General features: G+C 39.4%; 1 protein-coding gene across 1 annotated transcript; it reads right to left on the bottom strand.

Moving 5' to 3' along the window:
* Positions 1–1,213: 1,213 nt before the first annotated feature.
* On the bottom strand, positions 1,214–20,801 carry SUPV3L1 (Suv3 like RNA helicase). The gene is made up of 15 exons (XM_075025346.1): positions 20,512–20,801; positions 15,077–15,154; positions 14,694–14,801; positions 12,969–13,083; positions 12,295–12,463; positions 10,700–10,811; positions 10,332–10,409; positions 9,114–9,205; positions 7,425–7,605; positions 6,930–7,023; positions 6,025–6,244; positions 5,577–5,657; positions 3,896–4,072; positions 2,157–2,305; positions 1,214–1,760 (listed from the first exon to the last, which is right to left on the bottom strand). The coding sequence occupies exons 1-15, from the start codon at positions 20,765–20,767 to the stop codon at positions 1,271–1,273; spliced, it is 2,400 nt and encodes a 799-aa protein (XP_074881447.1). The 5' UTR covers positions 20,768–20,801; the 3' UTR covers positions 1,214–1,270.
* Positions 20,802–20,987: the final 186 nt, after the last annotated feature.

Raw genomic sequence — 20,987 nt, 5'->3', positions numbered from 1 at the left:
ACGTCCTAGCACTGAAACCCTTTTCCATGAATACATAGCAGTTTCAGCATCTGATTCTTTCCACTCTCCAGTATCCCTACTGGGAGCTCAAAAGCATACCTAAAAGCCGCTCACACTAAAAACAAAGGGCAGAGCATCTGCATGTGTATGAAAGAGGCATAGCCCAGTTGTGCACTGCCTTAAACATTATTCAGTGACACTGCATCAGGAAAAAAACCTCCTTTTCCTGAGAACTTAGTTCCAACAAATTAAACCTTCCTCCAGGTGGTAAGCACCTAACTTTTCCAGTTTGATAGCCACAATAAAATAGGTATGTAGAAATACAACTGGCACAAATATCAACCCACAAGCTGTTACTTAAACTATAAGCTGTTATACGAGCTTAAGTAAAATATTTTATGTCTCCTCTCAAAATTCAGATATCACAAACTAACTGGCATGTGAAGCAAAAAATCATTTATGAAGTGCAAAAGAACTAAATAATTTGTATGAAACTGAACTGTAACAGTCAAGGAGAAACAGACATCTCGATTTCTCTAAAGTAAATAAATTATACCTATGCCTCTAACATCTCCTTCTGCCCAAAAATCATAATCCAACTTTTTTTTTTTCCTCCCCCCAAACTTTGCCTGAATCGGTGTGATGAGATTTTCCTAGGAAAAAGAATACAATTTAAAGAGCAAGGACAGATTTTTGCTTTGTTTCAGTAATTACCCCTCAGATGACAGAATTGGAATTTACTCAAAAATTCCTGTGGCCAGAGTTTCATCATTCCCCAGGGCATTACACAAATGCTTATCGCCTCCTTCCACATTTTCACAGGACACAAAGGTTAGAGGCCCATGACTCCTATCACCATTCTGACCCAATTTCCTGACAGGTTGTTCATTAGTTGTTCGTTATCTGTTAAACTCTGCCATTTGTGAAGAGATGGAATGAGTAGCTAATTCATTACTAGTGAAATATCTTATGTTTATTAATGATGTGAGGATATCTTGCAAGAAGACATCAAGTTCAGATTTTCACATAGCAGTAGATCATACACTTACACTGAACGCCATGACTGAAAAAGTGTATGGCTGACTGGTAAAAGCAAACTTACGGCCTCTGAGATTTTAAGAGTCCATTTCTCCGAGTGTTTCACATAACTGGTCACAGGAGAAGGAAAAACATCAAGGAGCTGCAGCAGTGTAAACATGAAATGCCAAAGAAGTTATTAAAATAGTATTTTATTTTATGAATAAAAACTAAACAGAATTAGGACATGGTTCTATTTTTTTTTTCTCCCCGTTTCCTTTGAACTATTCTGATCATCTCTTTTTGAACCAAGGCCATATCTACCATTCCTGTGCTGATCCTGCCACTCACTCTCCAGCTGTCTCAGCATTTCTTGTGTTAGAAGTCCTTCACGCAGCAATCTGTTGGCAAGAGATTCACGTCCATGGCTTTTCATATCCTCCTGCCTCACAGCAGATCGATAGGCTTTCGAGTTCTTTGCTCTTCTTTCTCCCAGAACCTCCACTGGAATAGAGAATGCCTCTGTGGATTTTGCACCGTGATGGTCTGAAACCGCCCTGGTATCCCTCTTAGTCCTTGAAAGAGGAAAGTCTTCTGACACAACTTCTGCTGTGCCAGGAGCAGCTGCAGAAGCTCGGATCAGCTTCGTGATGTTGCAGACACCAACTTGTATAATGTCGTCTAGTTTTTTCTGAATATCCCTTACAAGGACAGCATCAGGGAACATATCCATGAAGCGGTAACTGAAGAGAGGCAAAACAACACACAATTAAACCTTTTCACTAAAGGAGTGCTGACTGGGACAAAAATGAGATACTATTTAAAGTAAAAAAAAAAAAAAAAAAAAATTACTACATGTTGCATGGGAAGGCCACTGCATTTTAAGTGGCATTTCAGCTGCTCCAGTCCAGGATCACTTTGTTTCTAACTTTCGTTCTCTGTCAGTCACAAACTGTTCTCTGCAGAACCCATGACTTGCTCCCATAAGACAGCTACATTTGCATTTGTCAAGATACTCTAAAGGGCCAAAGGAGCCCATACTGCACCACATACACGCAGGCTTGAAGACATTGCTTTTCTAGGACTCTAAGTCATAAATATTTGGAAAAAAAAAAATTTTTCAAGTACAAAGGCAATACCTTAACCACAGATAGAGGTCAAAAACATCATGAACAGCTTCAAGGTGTACAAGTTCTTTGATGTTCTTTGGAGCAGCTAATGGCCATTTGATGTGCCGACAGAGCCAGTCAAATGTCAGAGGCTCATTTCTACTGAACTGTCTTGCAAACTGAAAAACAAGCAGATTCATTGAAGTCCTCAGTTAGTCAGGAAAGAAGAAATCCCAAATGAGTTAAATTCCCTTGAGTCTGTATACACACCATATTCTGGAATATACCTGCTTTGTTTTACACAGCGCAAATGCCATACATTCTTTTACTTAATTACTCAACACAGAAGTCACCTCTCCTTTCCAGGGCCTCATTAACACAATTCGTCCACAGGCCATGCACAGAGTTAAGCAACAAAAGCATAGAGCTATCCAGAAAAGCGTAATGCTGAAGGCATATGATTTCATCTAGCAAAGCAGATGGACTTAGTCTTTTTTTCTTCTCCTGCTCCTATTCTGTTAATTATCTTGTTTCAGAATCTCCAAGGTTGAGAAAATGTTAAATGTGTTCCCTGACTTAGGAAACACACTATTCACCACCCAGATTAATCTGCACTAGAAATCAGCCCTTCTAAAACCTAGACATCTCAGCTCTTTTACTAACAGAAAAACAAGCCAAATAAGATTTAAATTTAAAATTTTCAGGAGCATTGATGACTTGGAATAACTGCTTCCTAACTGGCTGATACCAGAAGTTGGGTTTTTCTGCCAAGGAATGGGGCTTAAATTCACACCAGGATTCACAACAGCCTACCTCCCTCCACGATCACATTATGCCCCCTCTGCACCTTCATTACTGGAGATCTGAATGCTCAGCATTTTCTTAGTGAGGCACATTTTTTTCCAAACTCTTTAAATAAATCATTCAATTTTTAAACAACATTATTAGCCATTTTTGAAAAGCACTCCAATATCTGTGACATGAGGGCACCATATCAGCTTCATTTTTACACTGTTTTATTAAAAATGTTTAACACAGTCTCTAAAAGCAGACAAAGGCGATACTGTCTAGCAAAGTAACAGTCCCAAACAAAATTATTAATCCTGAAAAACTGAAATCAGCTGACTACAAATTCCTCAAAATAATCACTCCAGGGGCACAGTGGAACAGGGTTCATCCAGGCCTGAAAAGTGAAACAACGTAATTCTGAGAACAACTAACAGCACTGTATTTTCTGGGGTTTTAATTCTATGTAACTGTTATTATAACATCAGCAATGACACTTAATCCCACATTCTTTTCTTTTGTTGACAAGCTAACACCCTGAAGCAGTGATATCTTGGTTTTTAAGGACTACTTTTAGACACATCGTAGTGCAAAGCTTGACAGTGCACAAGTGACTACGTAACACAATTCTGATCTCTCGCAGTTCAAAGATCACCTGCAAGGCAGGCAGCAGAATTCTCTGAGGCAAAGAGCAGAAAAGCTCTCCAAACGTTAATTTACATCACAAAAAGAGAATCGGTTCTCAGAAGTTAAAAGCTTTGGCCAATAAAAATGGTGAAGAATGCAATTTATAAAAAAAAAAAATATATATATATCTCTCCAGCTATTTTATATTACTACCTGTGAGCACTTTAAGAATGCTCTCAAATGATCTAATGACAAAACCCACAATAAATATAGCCACTAGATACAGTCTCAATGCACCAAGACCCGCCTGCTCCAGTATAAATACCTCGGTTTTTGGAGGAAAAAAAATAACTGACCTTCAACAACGTGGTACACACAAAAGGCTCTTTTCTGTTCAAGGGTGCAGTGCAGAAGACATATCGTGATCGCAAATTTAGTGGAATGTGCTGAATCATATCTGCTAGAAATTTAAAGTCATCAATATTGCAGACAAAGTAAAGCCCATCAACTTGTGAGAGACTCACAAAAATATCCTGTGAAAATATAATCAAATGAAGAGGATGTTATTACAGGAGAGGGTTGTTAAACTTCATATTACCAAACCAAAATATGATTTAGTCTTTCAAAGACCAGTTATACTGAAAGAACAGTTAAAGGGGGCAGGGGAGTTCCCTCTACTCTTTTATAATAGGATTTTCATTAAATTCTCTAACACAGAATCAGAGGAGAAGACATAACGCACTATGCTTTATTTAAGCTATTTCAATTAGTCTCATAAGTAACAAATACAGTGTTCTGGCAGCCTACGTTTTAGTTACAAAGAACACCATCACAGGAACAAGTTACCACTATGTTTAGAACTTGTTCCAGGTTTGTCACTTAGCATGACCCAAAAAGCTAACTTCACAGCATAAAATTCAATAATTGAGGTATTTTTAGCCCAATGTCAGGAACAGATCTATTTTAGGAAGAAAGAAATCACAAGATAAATACAGTATTGCAACAGAGGAGTTCAAAGAATACCTGAAACATATCGAAGGTTTGGAGAAACAGGAGATGCCACTGCACATGGCAGGGCGAATTTTTATGGGCCCCCAACATTATTTCTCTAATGTAACTCGTTGAAAGATTTTTTAAATGATCTTTAAAGAAACACTGAGCTTCTTAATTAAGTATGTGACTGAATACTTAGGAGATCAAGAATAACACGGGTTTTTAATCTTAATACTTCTATGCTAGCCCAAAAATTCTCAATAGTAAAATTTCAAAGATGTGCTGTTACCCTACCAGCCTAAGTCTTCCAGAAGGTCTCCAAGTATAATCCTTTATGTCAAATTTAGAAATCATACTATTTTGCTACATAAACAGCACATCAGCAGAGAACAATAATAGGCATTTAAATCCATGAAAGCTGCTAAGAATCTCCCAGTGTACTAAAAACCATGATACTATTTTTAAATACAGCATTGGAAGCTTAATTTCTACTTTGAAAGGTTTAAGCACTTCCAAAAATTCTGCTAACCAGCTAATGATGAGATCAAATAGATGCCAAAAAACCTGTTTTCTCAAAGTTAAGCAGACACTGTTTTACCATAAAGTCCACAGAACCAGGAGAAAAATCAGGTAGCTCTCAGATGTACAGAACTCTGACATGACCAGCCCAGTTTCCCAGGAATTTTTACATATATTTATCAAAATTTCGATCTCTAATATTTTCAGCCTCAGACCAAAAAGTCTACATTTAAAATACAGGAAAGGTGAAATGAAAAGGTTGTTGCACACTCTTCAACACATGTAAACATTATTTACACGCTTCAACAGCTTTCAAGTTTATTATAACACAGAAAAGTTGAGCATTCTGTTTTGCAGTCACTGTTGTGGTAGAGAGAAGAAACTAACTGATAGAAGATACACTAACTGATAGAAGATACACAACAGCTGTCTGTTAAATTCCCAAAGTGCATGTTTGTACAAAAGCAGTGGCTATAAGTGATGCTTAATTTTTAAAGGAGAAACTAATATTTTGATCATTCTTACAATTAGATTAGATAGAGTGGCATCAGGAAGATGATAAGCAAACATTTCTATCTGCTCAGGAGTAGGATGTAGGCCAGCTGCCTAAAGGGAAAATAAAGACAAAAATTTCCATTAGTTCTCAATATTGTTCTTAAGTTAGTGCATCAGAAACAAAATCTACAAAGACAACATGCAAGAAACTAAAGCACCCTACAGAGTCCAGCTTATTTAGCACACTTACATAGAACATAAGAACTTTTGTATTTGAGCTTTTAATTCTTAAATGAGCAGCTTCAATGTAAATGAAATACTGCAAGCCTCCAAATGGGACATATATTCAAAGTCACTCCAGCATGACACAATCCATTTTTATTACTAACTTGTAAACAGACACAATGAAAAATAATTTGGGACCAGAACATAGTAAAACAGCTCCAGAGCACATCTGTACAAACTGAGTCTCTCTCACCTTCACAGGGCGCACAGGCTCACTCAAAATTTCCTTCAGTTGCATGAGGTCATCACGATGCATTGTAGTGACTTCTCCTTGTTTGAAGGATGAGCCATAACGCCCAGCTCTGCCTGCGATTTGTAGAGCCTGAGAGGTTGTAATGGAGTCTATTTCCTTTTCTCCCTTCTCATTAATAGTTGGCTTTACTATAGAGTTAAAAATTATTCTTCTTATACACCTGAAATATTTGAACAAAAACAAAGAGGGATCCTTTTTTGCAAATTATTTCCAATATACAACCTAGTACAGAAGAATTAAAGCCTTTTTTTTTTTTTTTTGACGGGGGGGGGGGTTTGAGGTTTTTTTCCCTCTATAAATTAAGGGACTACAGATACTACTTATGGACAGAGCATATTCAAAAGGGCAGCATAAGACTACTGGTTAGTTGCAGGAAAATTATCATCCCTACACACGTTAATTGTGTTCTAATAGGGTCCCAATCCATTCATCACCATCTGCCTTGGTAGTTTATAGCAATGTGATCGCATCACCTTCAGCAACAAAATACATCTGAAACCAGACTGAACTTGCTCTGCACTTCAGAAATGTAAGCAACTGATACTCTTGACAACCTAGCACATCTGACTCCAGTGAATCAAAAGGATCTTAACAGTGCCTACTATCACACAGAATTAGGCCAAGTGAGACATTTAATTCTAAGAATCAGTTTTAAAATTAAAGCTTAGTTCTACCTAATCAAATTGATCACTACTTCAGAATTAAAATATATGTCCTGTGTTATCTAGACATAGCAGACACCTAGCCAAATTAGTCAAACTGGGGAGAAACAAGTGAGGAAATTAATGCAGGTGTCACACCCGGGGAAAAAAAAATTCATACCATAACCTGCTCCAAGTACTTACAAATTGAGTCCCATTCCAATTGCATCTGTAGCAACTAAAATTTTGCATGGATCATCAGGATCATTGAATTTCTTTGCCTGTTCAAGTTTTGTTCCTAAAACAGAATGACAGAACACTTCACATAGCAAACTCTTCTTACAAAACAAAGACAATGCATCACTAAGACCGATGCCTTTATAATAGGCTGAGGGAAAAAAAAGAAATAAAATTGGTATTTGATTGGTATTTGGCTGTTGGGGGAAGGGGGCAGAAGGGATTTAAATCATTCCCAGAGCTGTGGATAGACCTCATTTAATCACATCTATCCAAAGATCAATATTAAGTACATAATAAAGGTCTAATCCCAAGATTAAAACACCAGTCAACGGAAGTTGATTACTTTCTCTAACTATATAGAAATGCAAAACTAGGAAAACTTGTACTGCTTCATTTTAAAAGTTTTTCTTAGAAAGCAGCAAGAAGCAGAACACTCCCTTAAAAATAAGAGTGCTTTACCTGGTGGCAGACTGCCATATATGACAGCACATTCTAATCCTCTGGCTTCAATCTGTCGACTGACAGAATAAATGTCATTCTTACTGAAACAGACGATGCAGTCCCCAGGACGGAGGTTATCTAAAGATTCTAAGGCATAATCCAGCACAGTAAGAGGAGTGAGTCTCTTGTAGTTTCGGACCTAGAATCAAATGAGTTGTCACAGATGTTTTTAAATGAAAAATTCCTGTGGAACATCAGCCAGCATGGTTATTACCACAACTGTAACACTGAGGGACATCTCGCAGACCTGAAGGGATAATTACTGGGAGAATGCAACATACACCTTATGCACTTGCATACTTGCAGCACTTCCCAAGCTGAGAACTACATGGCCTTTTCAAGAAACAGAAGAACTATATATTTTTACATGTAAACTAGATTCAAGAAAAGAAGTATACAGGCTATGTAGCAGTTCTATCAAGAATTGAGAGTCTGTTTTCACTCAGTCATCTGAATGCTGTAAACTGGTCCCCTTTCAGAATTACATGCCCCACCATGCACAGATATATAAAGCTACAGCTAGTTCACCATGAAATCATGCAGGCTCGACTTGCTTAGGACCAAATTTTATGTTTTTAAATACTCTTCACAAAGGAATCATAAATAAAAAGTATTTATGACAGTAAAGTTGGGTTTCAGAGATCTTTCAATCACTTTCTTCTGGAGGTGTTAGCTCTTTTAACTCCTTTCCTCATCATACAGAGAATAACTATCAACAGATTCAGTAACCTCAGCAAACTTGAGGGCACTGTGCCCTCCAGGAAGAACAGAACTGTAAAGAAAGCGCCTAAACAGCTGTACCATTCCCCGAGGGGAACTCAGCAAAGCACTGTGCTGGTTTTGGCTTGGATAGAGTTAATTTTCTTCATAGTAGCTGGTATGAGGCTATGTTTTGGATTTGTGCTGAAAACAGTGTTGATAAGACAAGGATGTTTACATTATTGTTGAGCAGTGCCTAAAGAACATCAAGGCCTTTTCTACTTCTCACACCGCCCCACCAGCAAGTAGGCTGGGGGTGCACAAGAAGTTGGGAGGAGACACAGCTGGGACAGCTGACCCCAACAGGCCAAGGGGATATTCCAGACCATACGACATCACGCTGAGTGCATACAGCTGGAGGAAGAAGGAGGAAGAGGGGGGGGGAGTTTGGAGTGATGGCGTTTTGTCTTCCCAAATAACCACTTTGTGTGATAGAGCCCTGCTTTCCTGGAGATGGCTGAACACCTGCCTGCTGATGGGAAGTAGTGAATGAATTCCTTGTTTTGTTTCGCTTGCATGCACGGCTTTTGCTTTACCTATTAAACTGTCTTCATCTCAGCCCACGAGTTTTCTCACTTCTACACTTCTGATTCTCTCCCCATCCCACTGTGAGGGAGGTGAGTAAGTGGCTGCGTGGTGCTTAGTTGCCGTCTGGGGTTAAACCACGACAGCACTTATCTTCTTTAAGCAAAACAATAGCACTATTTAAAAAAAAACCAAAAACCAACATCTCCTTTGGTTTACAGGATTTGAGAAACATTTTACCATGAACTCCTGCAAGAATAACTTTGATCAGTGATACCCCCAAAAGACTCTAAATTTTTGCCTGTTTTCCAGCAAGAAGAACCTGATGTTCTGTCCATAACTTTACAGAATTAAAAAGCGTACTTCAACTTCTTCCCCTGTAGTGTACATTAGCTCTGTCACCAAGTCAATAGCAGCAGCTTCTCCACAAACATGTATTTCTTCCGCACAGAGTCCTGAAGAAGATCCAATGAAATAAAATGCAAAATGTTACATATTTATAGACAACAGTAGTGTTAGCTGACTTTTAAGTTACCCCAAAATCACATTTTGCATGCTAAACACATCAATGAGGACTGTATTTCACCTCCTTCAACACCCCAAATTAGTACCTAAAGCCTCTCCCACAATACACTACTTCCTTAGAGCTGCTCTTGATCTCATATCAGCAAATGATCCTTGGAAATCCACTAGTATGATAACCAGAGCCGCTAATACCTTGTTGCACCCTCTCAGCCAAAACAAGAGGTACCCTCAACCACTGAACAAATGGAGCAAAGCTTTGAGTTTTATTTACCACTGTTTTACTAACTCCCAAACCACAGCAGAACTGAAGAGCTTTGTTTTCTGCATGACCTTCTAAAATTATGAATACGTCTCTAATGTAGTCAGAATAGAAAAAAGGGAAAGAAAAGTAAATAGGGGAAGTGCGACAAATCATCCTGTTAAACTTAGCATCAAAAACAGTGAAGGGGGGTGGGGGATCAGATGCCAAACTTCTGTTCAAAATCTGAGGAAAAGTAAGTTTCAAGAATTCCTCTTGAAAATTCTAAAATTATCAGAAGCAGCATCCTTCTAAGAATTTAACATAGCAATGCGGCTCTATTAATGAGCCACTTGAAATTAACACTACAAAATATTTAATGTTCGCCATGTTGGCATACATTTAACAGTATCTCTTCATAACAAAATCTCTGAAAAATTGTGTTGTTTTAATTGAACAAAAAAAGCATACTTCTAGAAAATAATCAATGTAAAAGGACAGCACAGTGCAACAACATAAAGACTACGTATTATCCAAGGAATTAAAACTAAAAGAGGCATCCATATAACTCAGAAAATAAAATTTTTTTAAAACATTAAGTAAAACATGACAGGTAACTTGTGGCCATACAGACAATATCCTTTGAGGCAGAGTATCTCTCTAACTTGCTGTGAGAAGGCATGTGAAGAAACAATATTCGCTTTTATTTTGCATCACATATTGTAACCACTTATGAATATACTGACTGCTAAGCTTGAATTTAATGTGCCATTTATAGTCACATTAAACTAGTTCATTGTCAACACAAACAAGCTTACCTAGAAGGGCTCTTGTCCAAGCCCACCCTCTGGCGGGATCTCTGATCATCTGAATTTCATCAATCACTGCGACTTCATCTTAAAACAAAAAAGAAAAAGAAAAATACAATGCACCAAGAAAGACCATCTAGAACAGCAATACAACACATGAAGGAACTTGAAGGCTTTCTAAAAAAGGTTGCTCAAATTAAGTTAATCCTCTACCACCAAAAAGCTATTCTGAGAGGATCCAAGTTTTTTTAACTGCTCTAACAGTTCAGAAATTGTTCAAATAAGACTGAAAAGGAATAGCTCAGCTACTTCAGAGTCCAAGCAATAATACACACAAAGATACCATAGATATGACTGAAACAATTATGTATACATACACGGTGTATTAGTGCTGCACATTTCAATGGTACAAGCAACATGAGGAGCTTGTCTGGCATCTTCATTGGCATACACACGCTCTTCTCCTGTCACCAAGTCACATGGCACTTTCTAAAGGAATTCAGAAAACTCATGTTAAGTTTCTTTAATATAAGAGAATCCTCTTTCCAAACCGGAAAAAAATCAGTTTCTTAACGTAGCTTCTAAGACAGTAGAGTGGAAGCTATCCAAAAAATAACTACTCAGTCTTTTGAGACTTGTGCCCTGTATTTAAGTTCTATCAGACTGAAGGGTATAAGGAAGAGGTAGTATCTGTAATTAGATGTCCTCCCCTACTCCTGCAGATTACACCTTCCTCTGAGCATTTTGGAGCTGTCACATCTACAACAAAAGAACTGTCAGAAAAGCTATAGTACAAGGGGCTCATAAAGCAAGGCCCAGCAGTGAAGGAGCCTTGCAGGCTCCAGCCTCCTCCAGTTCATTTGGTGATTGCCCTGTTGGGTGTCTCACCTGCTGCCTTATACCCATACAGCAAGAGTTCACGAGGACTAGCTGTGAGAGACAGCAGGGGCCATCACCCTCTGTCAGCTCTACACTCACTGAATCTCAGGCAGATGGCTGCTCCTTCCATATCTACAGCCACCTATAGAGCCATGCACGAAGCCCTGTTTAAACCTCAAGGGCTACATATGATCCATGAGCTGCCAAGTGAAAAGTCCTCACACACACTAAACACATGGAGAAAAAAGTGCAGTAACTCTACTAACGAGGAACACCACTATATGGTATCCACATTCACTACATGGTACACGTTACAGATACCTCCTAGGACAAGCCAATCTTTCTTATGTGTTGCTTTGATAAACCAATAATAGGAATTACAAATTCTAAATCATAGACTTATCAAAAAAAGAGAAATCATAAGATCATTTGGTAAACACTACTGTACATACACACCATGCTGCGTTAACATGTGATGTGTTACTGTAATGCTTCAGAACTGGTGCGGTTCTGTGCAGCTGGAAATACACTGGTGAGGAGCCTTCAAAAAGATGTTGGAAGCAATTAAAAAAAGTACTAATGAAAGCTTCCTCTAGGGATCTGATATAGTGCACTGCTCTTCAACTCAACACAACTGAAGCTGCAGAACTTTTTATTAGATGGTTGAGTGAAATATCTTTAAACATTGAAGCAGAAAAGTTGAGGGGAGTTAAGCAATGGTGATTTCTTGCGTACAAGCTAAAATAAAGGTCATGGGCAAAAGAAGCCACGGTTTCCACACTGATAGAGCTAATAGTAGAACCTGGCTAAACCCAGGGAGGGAAAAATTACAGGAAAACAGAGGCAGGTTACAGGGACGATTGCACGGCATGTGCTTTGGGGAAAGTGATGTTCCATTTGGGGAAATGATGTTCCATTCCGCATGCCTAAAGCAGAAATGCACAACTGGTATTCACAGGAGCTGACACTACTGCAAAGCAAAGGCACCCGTTTGAGCACACTGCTTCATGGACTACCTTATGCACTTTACAAACATGCATTCATGAGACTGTTCCAGTACTAAGGATATAGGTAAGTAATACAACATACTGACAGCATCATTACTCTTTTGGAAGATCTCATGAGCCAGAAGTTTTAGCGGACCACAGTATATTCCCGATTTTGCTGACAAAAATCTCTGGATAGCATGGTAGGTTTTTCCACTGTTTGTAGGACCAGCATGGAATATTATCTTTCTCTGAATAGCCCTGGCATCTGGATACCTAAAACATACACAAAAAAGCAGATCTGTTGAACATTTATCTGATCTGAAAGCAGAAAGATCAAGTTCTTAAACAGAGACAGTATAAAGAGGTTACTATGTCTTATACATTCATCTTCTAAATCATACAATGCTTTCAAAGATTTAGAGTGGAATTCACACATTGTGTTCAAAATAATTCTCATTACTGTGGTCTCTCTCCTTCGGTATATTAACATTTTAATGTTCTGGCGTGCTGCCTCGCAAACAGATACAGCCAGAAGACAGCTTTCTGGAAAGGCAACACCAACTCAGCAACTTTCATAGCTGATACAATCTTATTTTCCTTTTAACTGATTGCAATATATCTTGTAAAAAAGACAGGCGTTCCTGACAAATTATTGTAAAAACAGAGAAATGGAACTGAAAATATAGTGCAATTATACATCATAAAGCTTAAGTCCACAGACTACGAAATTCTATGACACTAAGAAACGAAAACACTGCAATCACTTAAACACACTGACCAGTTGGGCGGCAATCTTAAATCACTGATCTTGCGCAGATCATCCATACAGTCCAGCATCGGAAAGATCTGCTTTGCATGCCTCAGGAAAAATGGAAAGAGATCATCTACGTGACCTAGAAGACAAACCCTTTTAAGAAAGTTTGCATGCTTGTCTGAAGGTGTGCATCTTCATCATAAACTTGAAAAAAAAATTTCTTCTACAACCACCACACACTTATGTAATTCTTTCAACTTCTGGCTCTCTACAAAGTTCAATAATTATCTCAATGGCAGAAAGGTAAACTAACATGAGTACACAGACTCATTAAGCAACGTAATACAAATACAATAGTATGAAAAAAAAAAATCTCATTTCAGTATATTCAATCTGGTTAGCCAAAATGCCTAGAGAACTTTTAAATAAAATGAGAAGCTATGGAAAAGCTGGATGAGAGATAGCTTTTCTGTCCTAAGAAGATTTAGCTTTTTCTTCCTACATCCATGTGCTGCCCTGGAACAAAATAAAATAAAAGCTTCTAAAATGTTTTTATGAATAAACAGAGAAGAACAGAATAGTGTGCAGCTTCCCTAAGCTACTAAGACTTAGGGCGCTGGTTCAAAATTCTGAGTCTCCGGTCCCTAGGTGAGAAAACAAAAATAGAAAAATCAACTCAGAAGAGACATCCAGGTTCACTCTTCTGAATGTTTGCAGAGTAGACATGTGGTCTTAAAGGTCTAATTTCAGGTCACACTCCAACCATCCAGCTCTCATAGAATTTCAAAGAACTATCTGGATCCAAAAAACTGTTATTATCAAACACACACACACAAAAAGAGCAGTGTTTTTTTGTTTGCTGGGGGTTTTTTTAAAATGAGAATTAGTATTCAATGAATTGAAATTATTGTGAAAAATTTAAAGAACTTAAAAACGGTAATATTTTCAATTACCATTTTTGGACAAGCAAAACTCAACTAAAAAAATTCAAATCTGCCACAATAAAAACCCATTTACATTCCTATATATGTGAGTTTTAAGGCATATGTAAACAATGCTAATATGTAAGTAAATAAGGAGTGAAAGTAAGGAAGCCATGTGGAAGATTTTATGCACAACTAAGACATTAGTTAAATTTCCTAAGACAGTAAACATTTAAAATCTACACATTCACATTTTAAGACAAAACTAATGGCCACTGTAACCTTTAAATTACCATCATTAAAAACACACATAGTATGCCAAAGCTCTGCAGCTCAAACTGTGGAGAAGGCTGTTTCTGCTGTTACCAGCTAGCATAACCTCTTAGTTAAGTGCCTTTGATTACAACACACGATGCACTAAGCAAGCAAACAACACTCACTTCTATTAGTGCCACACGGAAACAGAACACAGTCATAGAGTTGTATTCCCAAGTACTTAAAGCCCCTTGGTCAGGAGAAAGCTCTCAAAGTGCCCCCTAGTGACTACTGAATTTTTAAGAGGGGAATAAATGGAACAGTACTGTTTCCATTTCAGCAATGAAGAGATGCTATAAAACGACAGGCTGCTTCTTGCTAAGACCTCCACTTCAGAAGATTTAAGGAGCGAACAATCCATAGGATGGACACAAATGTTTCTGATGGGGAAGCAGTGATTGTTAACCTCTTTTACAGCATATTAGGGGGAACACAGGTACATCGGTAAGCATACAGGTCGAAAACAAGAAAAAAAAGCATATTTTATTTTACAAGCACTCCAGATACTTGCCTGCACCACAGCATATATCGTTGAGAATAATATGCAAATCGGCACTCACAGAACTGGATTCTATGATATACTTCCTAAAGCTTATAAATGCTTGGTGAAACAGGCGAGCTGCAAAACAAAAAAAAAGGAGCAAAGTGAATGTGACTGGGATCACAAAACCATATTTGTAAACACCCAACAAAACAATGAAGTAGTCCCTTAAAAACCTATACCTTAATATGAGGTATTACAAGCAAATATAAAGGTTATTTGAACCGAGTGACAGAGACAACATAAACAAGCAGTGTTGTGAGACCCATAAAAGATCAGATTTACCTAATACCATATCTGAATAAAAACAGATTTCACATTAAAAAAAAAGAAAACTTAAAACATTTTCTTACCATCTAATCCATTTTCTGCTCCTAGTCTTTGGATTTCTTTTCTTTTGTAGAACTTATTTAAGTTTTTTAGAACTTCACCTGTAGAAAGAGAGTAACATTTTTTTTTAATTTGCTCAAAATTAAATCACATTCTCCTGGCCCAAAGATCATGGCTTACAGTCTCCTTACTCTGGAGAGAGGGAATCTTTGCCATGCTGAACAGACTCAAATGATTTCTCCCTAAATTAAACACAAACAGTGATTGAGCCTATTGTGGAAAAGGACAATCTTGAACTGCAGCAGAGTAAGAACTGCTATGAAGATGAGGTTGGTATTTGAGACACACTCTCCCTAGTACTTGATAGGAAAGCATAAAGGTGGGAACCTGCAGCCAACATGTTATGGAACAAACTAATTAAGGTTTTGGGGTGGTTTATGTTTGCTTTTTATTGGCACCTATCAGGAAGCAGCAGGTTTTAATGTGAAAAGTAAATCTGCTTAAACTACTTGGTTACAGCTTTTACTAAACATCCTGAGAGAGCTCCACACTGCTTCCAAGACACTCCAGAAAGATAAGGCAAACCAGATGCAGTATTCTTCCTATTTCTCAGGTTAAATAAAGGACAGGAGAAGAAAACTGAGCAGTTTCTTCATATATATCACAAATTACTTGGATTTGTTTGTATAAAATCTCTTCTTATAAAGTTATTAATGAACCCTTTCCCTCCCCTAAAAAGCAAGTTCAGAGTTGCAACAAAACTGTATTTACTAATGTACACTCTGAATTTAGTTCATTAAATGTTAGTTAAATCACAATAGCAAAAATGTGTCCCCTCTCCATCTATAGCAGATCAGAAATTCACAAAAATCTAGCAAATATCATGAGCACCTATTCATCAATTTATGTTATTCTTAAAATTCAAGTCTACAAACCCTATATTGTAAAACATAGGACTGATACATAATGCAGCACACCCATGGTTTGCCAGCACAAGTCACTTAACACAACACTGCCAAGCTCTGCTCTCTGCAACTAACTCCATAACTCTTTGAAGTCTCTGCCATGACACGGAAAGCTTCCCATGAGATCAACCTTAAATTATTGAAAGATTGCCTCTCTTTCTAAAAAACTATACTCTAGAATAGAGACAGCCCACTTTGCATAATGAAAATCATCAGGTGACAAGAATATGGCAAAGTTCAACTGCAGGCAAAGCCAGAAGCACAAGAACAGTGGCAACATCCCATACCCCTTGAATGGTTACAGCAGTCTATTAACGGATTAACTTGCAGTCTGAAATTTTCACAAAGGTAACTAACAAAATTGTCAGTAGGTTTACATTTACTACACAGGCATCCATACTCTGACCAGAAAACGTTTAAGGGCATGGAAATCAAAGACAGATTGGAAAACTGCACTAAAAGAAAGCACAGGGCTAAATTCTATTCAGAGCTTCCATAAGAAGTTACAACAGTTAACACATCATCGGCCATGTAGCTAAATTCACAACCTACTGGCCTTACTACAAGATGAAAAGGTCAATGCCAGAACATTTGTTACTATCCAAGGCAACATGACATTGGGACCATGGCAGCCCCCAACATCCAAGGTCATGATCCTTTCTAAGCACAAAATACTTGTCTTAACAATAAGGTATATCAAAACAAAACAAAGCTGGCAGTCCAAATAGACTTGCCCAGATTAGCTTAATCTAACTGCACATAGTACTATTTCTACAGCAACAGCTTCCAATCAGGGAACATCCTCAGGACATCTGTGTCCCACCTCTACCATTACCCTTTTTACCATTCAATCCTGTTTTAAGATTTCCCTTTCTTTACCATCTCCTCTATCTAGAACAGTATTTTAGCTCTTATTCCTCAATTACTTTGACTCCTCAGCAGCATTTTTTTAAGGTTCTGTGTAAAAAAGACGGCCTGACTCTGCAGTTAAGTTCAGAAATTATGCTGTTAGCCTCCAATGCATCAGATTCATTTAGATGTTTCAGCTTTATTTGCAGGAAGACTTTTCAGTCATTTTCCTGCATCTGAGACAACAACAGTCCATTTCAGTATGACTGTATGCTACCACTGGCAGCTGAACTGCTTTAATTTAAAATTCCTCCAAAACTATTAGGCTTCTGTTGTCCAGCCCAGGTGACCTTGTGCATCTAACTAATCCACTTGTTCAGGCACCTCCTGTTTCTGACTCATGAATTGGTGACCTCTCCTAGCTTACACTTCTCAACAGTAAGCACGGCCCCATGGGCTGACAATTGAAGCCACAGAATTGACAATTCAATACGACAACTGAGCCTTAGGGCTCCAAATCAACACCTGTATCAAGGATTCTGTGAAGCCACATGGCACAAAGTGCTGATCTTTCATACAGTAGGGTTTTGTATATATTTATTTAAAAATGGATGATGGATCATCTCCATACCAGAAGGCCCACAGTCAAACCAAACCTAATTTGTGCTGCCCACTGACTTGGCAACATTCAGGCCTGGTACTTAAGATCACGAAGCCAGGTACCAATCTTGCTATTCTCTGTACTGATAGCAGATCATCTACCCTTATGACATTCCTGTCTTCTCTCACTGCTCTTTACACTCCTTTCTTTTGATACTACATGCATGAGCAGATGTCTTGTTTCCTTTCACCCTCCTATCTAGAGTTTACATCACAGTTTCTTTTTTTTTTTTTTAATGTAACTGCTTCTGAGGTATTTCACTATAATGTGCTCACGTGTTACCTAGTCACTCAACAATTAGCTTGTTTTATAAGGTAATCATACAAGGGGTTTAGCAAACACCTACTTAGATCTTAAATCATTCCATCATACAGCAATTTCATATTGTTCTATTGTTTCCCATAACACTGTGCATTTGGGCCTTTCACAACAAAGACATCATCACCACACAAATATATCAGAAACATTACTAATGTAAAAGCAATGAAAGGCTACAGAAAGACATGTTCAGCCATACTTTCTGTAAGGAAAGCTCAAAAGCAAAGCTTCTTCTAAATGTAACCTACTTGATACACCAAAATTGAAAGCATGTATCACTACTCATAAGGGTCCACTTGCTATGAAGTCATAGAAAACAGATGCAGCCATGAATGAATTCCACTACAGGCCATTAAGCAGCAGGTTTGTTATAAAGGTTTTGCAAAACTGGTTCTGCAAAAGTAAGCTTCTAAAAAGGCTTCTGTTATACTGACAGTGTTTGACTAGCGTGAAAACTATGATCACTGTCTCACTTCAGTAAGTAACAAGCTAACAAGCTAACAAGCTGATTCACACTGGAATTATGCACACTATAAGTAACAGAGTTTCTTCACAAGCTGTAATCAGAAAGCCTGTAAATATAACTCTGTATTTATTGAATCTAGTTCAGTATTTGACAGCAGAATCTGACAGACCATCTTTGTTCAAAATATCAAAAAAACCCAGACATGTAATACTGTGTGTGGTCAGAATCTGGGGTTGGGCAAGCAGAGGAAGACTATTTGTTTCATAAAAAAGAATGGATGATATTTGCTAAGGAAGGTCTCATTCAGTTTCCTCTTTAACATTATTGATGGGCTTCAAAATACAAAATTACTGACAGTAACAGAGAACACTACAGGCCAACCAGCCAGACGAGCACCATACTGGTCACCTTACTGGTACTCCTTGCAAGTTGCACGTGAAAGAACTTCAGGCTGTTTGAAGTAGTTAATTTTCACTTGTGGGAACATAAAGAATTTGAGCCAATCTGTTCTCTCTCAACAAGTTAGCAGAGACCAAATGGAATCTGATTTTCCCAGAGCATTTTAGTTGTACCTTTGAAGGAATCCAACATAACCACTAACCTAATAAATGAGACAAGTAACGTACAAGTAAGCTGCCGCCATTCATATTTATTGGCACCTGAGGAATGCACTACTAATGTAAGCCAACACTCAAAGACAGGTCTGAAAACAGCACAGATTTTTTTACATTAAGCTGTTCAGGATTTTTCCTTGTAGCTAGGTTTTTTAGCTGCCAGGGACAGGTATTCTTTTCTCAAGGGCTCTGAACAAATTAAGATAATTTTCCCATGCTTCCTATACCTGGAGTTAATACAAATAATATGCCATTAGAACACTTAATTAGGAGAACATATGAAGAAAAAAGTTTCCATTTACACCTTCAATGCTTTGGGATCACCAAACATCAAAAGGATCAAGAACTTGTTTTTATTTATCACATCTTTAAAGATAGCGTGCTGGCACAGCTAGATAAAATAAGACCTCTCCTGAGCAGGAGACTGAACACGAATGAAGAATGAACAGGATGTACGGTTTACAATTAAAGAAAAGGAAACACTGAAAAAGCAGGTACAACTCACTCAATGGTTCTTGAGATTTAATTACATGTAAAAGCATCAAAGAACAGAAGCACAGAGCATTTAAAGGTCAACAACAGAGTTTCTTTCCTGTTTCTACTTAAATGTCAAAAAATTAATGTGTCAAGTAAAATGACAGGATATATACCTAGCAGATAGATAAAAGAGAAACATAAAACACCGAGAAAGATGTTACTTTACTTCAAGACTGAAGTTCAAACTGCTATCTGCTTCTGATGTACTCAGCAGCTCTCATAACAGAGGGCACTGAAGCAGATAGTTCTTGACAGTTTTCCCAGTTGATACGCAGAAACCTACCCTTACCATTTACTTGCTCATACTTTAAGATATGCAAACCCAAGAATACACAGACAGACCTGCACTGTTCTAACTGAAAGTTAAACTTAAGTTTCTAACACTGATGGCCAATAACTAGAAATAGTGAATGCTCTGCCCGATTTTGCTCTAGGCACATTCACACACAGACAATGCTCTTCTGTCTATAACATCAATATTTCAGAAAACTACAACTTCTAAGTTCAGATATAGTTACGATTTCAGAATGCCACAAGATTTCAGTTTAGCTGTGGGACCTGCCCCCGCTCCAAGCACCTTTATCCTGACTGTGCAGAAACGGGGAGTCGAGAAACTAGGCCAACAGATTTCCCCCCCCCCCATAGGGCACGCCTAATGGGCCTTGGTAAAAACCTCACTGTCGGTCGTATTACCTCACCTGACAGCTTTTATCCTTTTTTCACCTTCGCGGCCATCAGCAGCTACGTGGGTCAGACAAGCCGCAAGACAAGACCCCCCCCACCGCTCTCAAGAGAGAAACCCCCAGGAAACAACCCGAAGGGAGCGGTGGGCCCCGCCGGGGAGGCCAGACGACGCCGGCCCACAGGGCTGGGGAGGCCGCCCGGCGGGTCCCGGCGATTCCTCTCAGCCCTGACGAGGACCCAGCTCCGCACGCCTCCGGTCCTGGCGGGAAGAGGGCGGGCAAGGCCCGCACCGCCCCTTCCCGCCGCCGCCGCCCCGCGGTCCCTACCCAACGGCCGCCACCGCCTCACGGCCGCCGGCGCTCACCCTTGTCGAGGGGCCGCGTGAGCTCGGCGCCCACGTCTTCGTCGGCCGCGTCGCCGACGGGCTTCAGGGGCACGGGCACGAAGAGAGAGGTGTCGGGGGCCCGGGCGCTGCCGTCCCCGCCGACCGAGGAGGAAGAGGAGGAGAAGGAGGAGGACGCGGCGGCGGGTCGCAGCCGGGCGGCAGCGGCCCCTCCATGGCGGAGGACGAGCCCCGCGCGCGCGGGGAGCCGCAGCAACGGCCACGCGCACCGCCTCATCGGCAGCCAAGGGCGGCAGCGGCGGCGGCTCGGGGCTCGCGCGTCATCGCTGTGCGACCGCCCCGCCGCCGCGCATGCGCAGCCCCACCCCCCCCCCGATACCGGCGGCCTCCGGGACCAGGACCGGGACCACGGGGCAAAGACGGCGTGAGAGGCCACGGCGTGAGCGCTCGTTAACGGGGATCCCGAAGCAACGGGCGCTGCGGCTGCAAAGGGGCAG

Source organism: Buteo buteo, chromosome 4 (assembly GCF_964188355.1).
Source record: "Buteo buteo chromosome 4, bButBut1.hap1.1, whole genome shotgun sequence".
Taxonomy (NCBI): Eukaryota; Metazoa; Chordata; class Aves; order Accipitriformes; family Accipitridae; genus Buteo; species Buteo buteo.
This window is presented reverse-complemented; position numbering and strand designations above follow the sequence as displayed.